The sequence below is a fragment of the Lycium ferocissimum genome, chromosome 7, assembly GCF_029784015.1.
Source record: "Lycium ferocissimum isolate CSIRO_LF1 chromosome 7, AGI_CSIRO_Lferr_CH_V1, whole genome shotgun sequence".
NCBI classification, from domain to species: domain Eukaryota; kingdom Viridiplantae; phylum Streptophyta; class Magnoliopsida; order Solanales; family Solanaceae; genus Lycium; species Lycium ferocissimum.
Genome location: NC_081348.1, coordinates 8,653,456 through 8,659,791, shown reverse-complemented (window position 1 = coordinate 8,659,791; position 6,336 = coordinate 8,653,456). Strand labels below are relative to the sequence as shown.

The following is a 6,336-nucleotide window of genomic DNA, read 5'->3' as shown; positions in this document are numbered from 1 at the left end:
ACTTCATAAGTTCTTCAGCAGTAAGATGTGCACTTCAACTAGGCATCCTTGATGTCCTCTACAAACATGGTAAGCCCATGAGTCTTTCGGATCTCTCTGCTGAACTTTCTATCGTCAATTCTTCAAAGGTTTCCCTCTTACCAAATTTATTGCGATTCTTAGCGCATATTGGTTTCCTAAATCAACACGAAGATCACTATTTTCTTACCCCAGCTAGTCACCTTCTTGTGAAAAATGAGCCCTTCAATGTTAGATCAGTCTTGCTAATGAACCACGGTCCAGTCATTTCAAAAGCATGGTCTGAGTTAAGTGCTTGGTTCCAAAATGATTCTCCTACTGCTTTTCATACCGCTCATGGAAAAGCTTTCTGGGATTACATTGTGGATGAAGAACCCAGAGTACTAAGTGATATTTTCAACGATGCATTGGCTGGTGACTCGAGGTTTAATACCAACATGCTTATTACAGAGTGCAAACATGTGTTTGAGGGGGTAACATCGTTGGTGGACGTTGGTGGTGGCACTGGTACTGTGTCAATTGCAATAGCCAAAGCTTTTCCTAACATAAAGTGCACTGTACTTGATCTCCCTCATGTTATAGGCGACTGCAAGGGAAGTGAGAATTTGGACTTTGTGGGAGGAGATATGTTCGATCAAATTCCCGATGCTAATGCCATCTTACTCAAGGTACAATATTTAGCTACAAAACCATTTGCTTGTCCCTGTAATTTAAACTGTCCTTACTTGAAATTGCCCTCCACAAAGTACAAATCCTTCACCCCATGGTGATTGTCTAGATTAAAATGCTTTTGAGATAATGTTTTCAGCGTACTTACCAAATACTAGAAAATAAGTAAGAAAACCTCTTGTATTATAGGAAAACAATTTTCGTGTTTTTGTGGAAAACATTTTCCTTCATACCAAACACACCCTAAATCTAATTCCAACATTTTGCCTCTCTTTCTTCTTGATCTGTCGTGATTATTTTCGGTCCGACAACTTGAAAAAAATTTACCTCTTGACTTTTAAATTGTTAATTTCCCCTCCACCTCTCCCTTTCAGTCCTTAATTTTGCACTCAACTTAATTCTTCATTGTTTAACAGACTGTTTTGCACAACTGGGGGGATGAAGATTGTGTGAAGATACTGAAGAAATGCAAAGAATCAATTCCAAGTAGGGAAAAAGGAGGGAAAGTGATAATTATAGACACGGTGATGGAGGAGGATCCAAAGCAAAGTAACGATCAGTTTATTCGGGCACAACATAATATGAATATGCTGATGATGGTTCTTTATGCTGCCAAAGAGAGAACTAAAAAGGAGTGGGAGAAGCTCTTCACGGAAGCTAATTTCACTGAATACAAAATAATTCCAGCTCTTGGTGTAAGGTCTCTCATTGAAATTTACCCTTAGCTTGAAGAAGTAGTTTTATTAGCTAATTGCACCATCGTTTCCTTAAATTGTATGTATATGTTTTAGAGTGATTAAAAGGAAAGGAAGTCTTATATATATGTCTGAGAGTGCTCGCATGTTTCTTTAATTTGTAATGGTCTTGGGTTCACCATCGCTCCGTTTAAAGTGTCTGTGTTCTGTTGTATTATATTGGATTATTACTTTTAAAAATACATTATTTGTCTTGATGGCAACTTTAAATTTATTAATCAACAACAACAACAACAACAACTTTAAATTTATTAATACTGTATTAATATTTTTTATTTTTGGTTTAGTCGTTTGATATTCAAATTTCACTAGTTTGATTAATTTAAATTCGCATCATATAGCATCCCCACTAAAGGAAAAAAACATTTTCGATTATGAATGTTTCATTTATGAGACTCAAACTCGAAATCTCTGAGCGGCGAAATAACTACATTATCATCAATCTGAGATGATGTTTGATAACGTCAATCCGCTTGCCAGCTCGCTTCCTTTCCTGTTCTCTCTCCTTTTTCTTATATTCTTTTTCCTTTTGTTTGTTTTTTCTCTTAATTGTGTTTTTTCTTGCTCACATGCAGAGGCCAATATAGAATATTGGTCTCACATTATCAAAACTTTTAATGCGCAATATAAATTTATGTGTTAAAGAACTTAATTGACCAAAATTGTTCCGGGCAAACTTTAGGGACTACATTAACCTATTCTCAAACATGAGGGGACCATTTTTGTCACTTTCTCTGAGTAAGCCATCTAATTCACCTACCAAATATTAGCTGTCTTTCGACCCAATGCCTTCAAATGTATATGTCTATTGGTTGTTTTGCTTTTCTCAATTGACGTTTAAAGGAAAAAGATAATCAATACTTGAATTGTACCTTCTCATACCATTAGTGTTGACGGTGAATTAATTGATGTTGATGAGACTCGTATCATATGGCTACATGAATTATTTTTCCGCGTTGGTCTATAAGATTTCTCGGCCGTGGCTTGTCAAATTACTATCTATATACATATGGGTCAGACTTCAGAGATGATTGTTTGAATCTAAAAGCTAATGGATGTGTCTTTACACCCACAAGAATTACGGTTAGATGGACAATATTTCTTCACTCATAATTATAAGTGTCGAATTCAAGCCTTGAGAATGAATGAATAAATGCTAATAGGGATCACTTCCTCTTTGAAGAGTAATAGGTCTTGCGTAATGCGAATTCGAATTAATCGGCGATAATTCTTCTGAGTGTGTCTTCACTTTCTCTTGTTATTCATTCATTATATGTGTTTAAATTTCAAACCAATTATTACCGATAGAACCTAAGTGGCTTTCAAAAATAAATGCCGATCGGCAATTCTAATCGTCGATCTCAAGCAAGATGTGAGACTTTGAATTAATGCTAATCTCTAATTTTTATGAATGCATGGTGGCATAAGAGAGCTTGTTTTATTCACTTTTAATCTCTAACTAATCTCAATAGAATTAAAGAGCAATTTGTTAATCAGTTCACTCTCATGTATGTCTGCAGCCTTGTGGTTTGAAAGACGGAACTATGGCTACAATTAATTTCTTCGAGTTAATAGGAAAATTCAAATTTTAATTTTTCGTATGACCTTTTAGTACTAAATAAAGTGTTGTTTGAAAGGGAACAAAAGGGATGTTCAAAATTCTCCCAATTCAACAAATCCTCCGCTAATTAATGAGGTACTTACTTGTAAGCTACAATTTTTTTTTATATACATACATAGTATAATTTCTTATAAAGAGTATTCAATTGACCACCCTTCCACCGATGCTCACCCTAATGCCAACAATAATGTCATATTATCAATCTACTTGCTTTTCCTTTTTCCTGGTGATATTCAACTAGAAACGTAGGTTTTTAGTTACATATCGTCTTATATTTTGAATGATTTAAATCGTGTTTGAGTTAGAATTCAAGATTATATACTTAATACGTAGGAAAAGAAATACTTTGAAGCTAAAACAGATGAAATGGAACTTTGAAGTCTGAGTAGTAAGTGTGCACAAGAAAAATGAGAAAATTACATGCATGGCGTGTCACCATATTAGATTTAGGCACATAAGTAGCCCACCTTCGAAAGTTCATCAAAACTAGCAGTTGTTATCACTTTTTAGACATATTTAAATTTGGTCAATTAGCCCACTAAACTAGGGAATCACTTTTTAAATTTTATCCCACGAATCAGGGTTTCACATTTCTCGTATACTTTGTCTCACATTTATTTTCTTATAATTGTTTTGAACATTTGGATTTGTAAGCATTATATGCATTTTAACTTAAAGGTTCAATTCAGTGAATATTTGCTAAACTTGCACGGTATAACCACATGCTTTTTATATGACAGTTTTATATTTTATTACAATTGAACATATCACTTGCGTATTCATGGTATATTTCTAGAATAAATAAAGATTATGTTATATTTTTAGTATAAATTTATCATAAATCTGGTATATATGTTATATAAATTTATTATATATAAGTCGTATATTTTTATACAAAATTTATATTTATTGAATATAAATTTTATACATACCCAGACCCCACTATGTGGGACTACGCTGGGTATGTTGTTGTTGTTGTTGTATAAATTTTATACATACATATTCGTGGTATATTTCTGTAATAAATTTATTATACTTGGTATTAGTTTTATATATATTCAATATAAATTTTACCTTGTTTTGTTTCCAGTTTGTTGAATTTTTTCAGATGACCAGCCTACATGCTTCTATAAAATTATACATCAACTTTTTTAAAATACAGTTATCCTTTTTTTTTTTTTTTTTTTTTTTTTTTTAGTTGTATTTTTATGTTTGAGAAACCAATTGGGAAGATAAAATATTTTAGCCAATAAATAGGAAAGGAAAGGTTGGGGTTGGTATACATGATTCTCTCACACTGGATTCCTTTTATTTAGGAATTAGTTACGGTGTTGTTAATATTAGTTGCCATGGAATGATAATCAATTAATGATGCTACCATTCTGTAAATATATCTTAAATATTGCTCAGTTGTGTTTTTTGCCCGATTAATTGACAAAACTTTTTTTTGCGCGGAGTGTCCTTCTTTTGGGCTGGTCTTTATATTTTGCCCCTCATTTATGCCTTCTTTAATTTTTGCCCCTGCCGCCTGTTTAATGAAAGTTTTTTGACGAAATTACCCTTACCCCATTAAAACCCTTTCTATTTCGTCATTTGCCCTTTTCTTTTTTTTTTTGCTTCTTCGTTCCTCCCCTCCGTTTTGTCCGTCTTATCCGTTCCAAAATTTAGGTACGAATTTGGATCTTTTGCTAGTTTCAATATTTGTTTTTATGTTAAATTGTTGTTTGTTGAATTGATATCTTTGTCTTCGTCGTTTTTTATATTTAATTGATCCTTTTTTATTTAAAATTATAGTGTTTTGTTAAAGTGTTTGTATGATTTTTTGAACTTTAGTTTCGTTCCCCATGTATATATTTTGGTTTTTTGAATGTCGTATTATGAATGTCGTAATATGTTTTAGTTGATTTTGATATGCGTTTTGGTTTTCTCTTTGTTGAATCTTTGAAGTTTTGCCTGTGAACAGCTGTTTTATGTTGTTGCTATTGTTTTTGTTTAATAATCTGGGTTTTGTGAAGAATGTGTTTGTGCGAGGCGGCATATGCCTGTTCCGGCAGAATTATTGTTTTTTGAAACTGAATTTATGCCTATTCCAGCATAATTTCGTGATTTAAGTTAGTTTGTATGTGTTTTGATTTTTTGGTGTTTTTTTTTTTTTTGTTAATAATGTTGGTTTTTATGAAAGTTTATATGTTTTCCTGATTATAAACTTTACTTTAAGATTTTTGTTGAATGTAAATTCTTGTACTATAAATAAGGGGGGAGTAAATCTTCACACCCTCATCTGATTTTTACAATCTTCTACACGATTGTACCACTAACCTGTTCTCAAAGCTCTGTCAAGCATTAAAGTAATAAGAATTCCCACAGTTTGGTTCGAGTAACTCAGGCCTCAGACCGAGCTGTTCATTGCATCCAATTCCAAGGCTATTTCTTACTCTTTTATTCGCAATCTATATTTCATTTTTGTTATTTTTCGTTCTATAGCAAATCAAATCGCATATCCTTTAAACCACTTATAAATTCAATTGTCACCTTTTCAAGGGGTAATTCACTACTAGAAAAGTGCGAATTACATGGGGATTTTTATTGGGATTATAGATGAAAATTCGCAGGTAACTTAGTTTCCTGCGGAATTCCTACCAAAAAAATCCAAAGGAAAAACCTTCGTGGGTAATTATTACCTGCGAATTTTAAACTCCCCAGGTAATTTACCTGGGATTTTGATTCTGCAAGGAAGTTACTTGCGGATTTTTCCGCAAGTAAGTCCGCATGAAAAAAATCCAGAGATATTTTGGAAAATTTAATCATTAATTCTTTTTGTTATTTTTAATTTCTCCATAAGTATTTTTTTAATTGAATTATACACTGTTTATTTAATCTTTTATTTAATCACTTCTTACTAATAATTATTGTTTTTGTTGACAACACCACAAACCCCCAATATTGAAACACTTAAACCCGCAGTTTTTGTTGACAACACCGCAACCCCCCAATATTGAAACACCACAACCCCCAATATTGAAACTTACACCACAGCCCCTCAATATTGAAACTTACACCCACAGTTTGAACGCTACAAACCCCCAATATTGAAACTTACACCACAACCCCTCAATATTGAAACTTACGCCCACAGTTTGAACGCTACAAACCCCCAATATTGAAACTTACACCACAACCCCTCAATATTGAAACTTACACCCACAGTTTGAACGCTACAAACCCCCAATATTGAAACTTACACCCACACACAAAATTGTAAAGATATTTATT

General features: G+C 32.9%; 1 protein-coding gene across 1 annotated transcript; it reads left to right on the top strand.

The window, feature by feature from the left end:
- Nucleotides 1-6: 6 nt before the first annotated feature.
- Nucleotides 7-1,649, top strand: LOC132062496 (myricetin 7/4'-O-methyltransferase 2-like). The gene is made up of 2 exons (XM_059455053.1): nucleotides 7-686; nucleotides 1,104-1,649. Exons 1-2 carry the CDS (start codon nucleotides 78-80, stop codon nucleotides 1,410-1,412), a joined length of 918 nt encoding a protein of 305 aa, XP_059311036.1. The 5' UTR covers nucleotides 7-77; the 3' UTR covers nucleotides 1,413-1,649.
- Nucleotides 1,650-6,336: the final 4,687 nt, after the last annotated feature.

Excerpts from the sequence above, each read along its gene's own strand:
- LOC132062496 (XM_059455053.1), top strand. The coding sequence starts at position 78 with ATGAGTCTTTCGGATCTCTCTGCTGAACTTTCTATCGTCAATTCTTCA. Across the intron at positions 687-1,103 it reads CTAATGCCATCTTACTCAAG|ACTGTTTTGCACAACTGGGG; the intron begins GTACAATATTTA and ends ATTGTTTAACAG.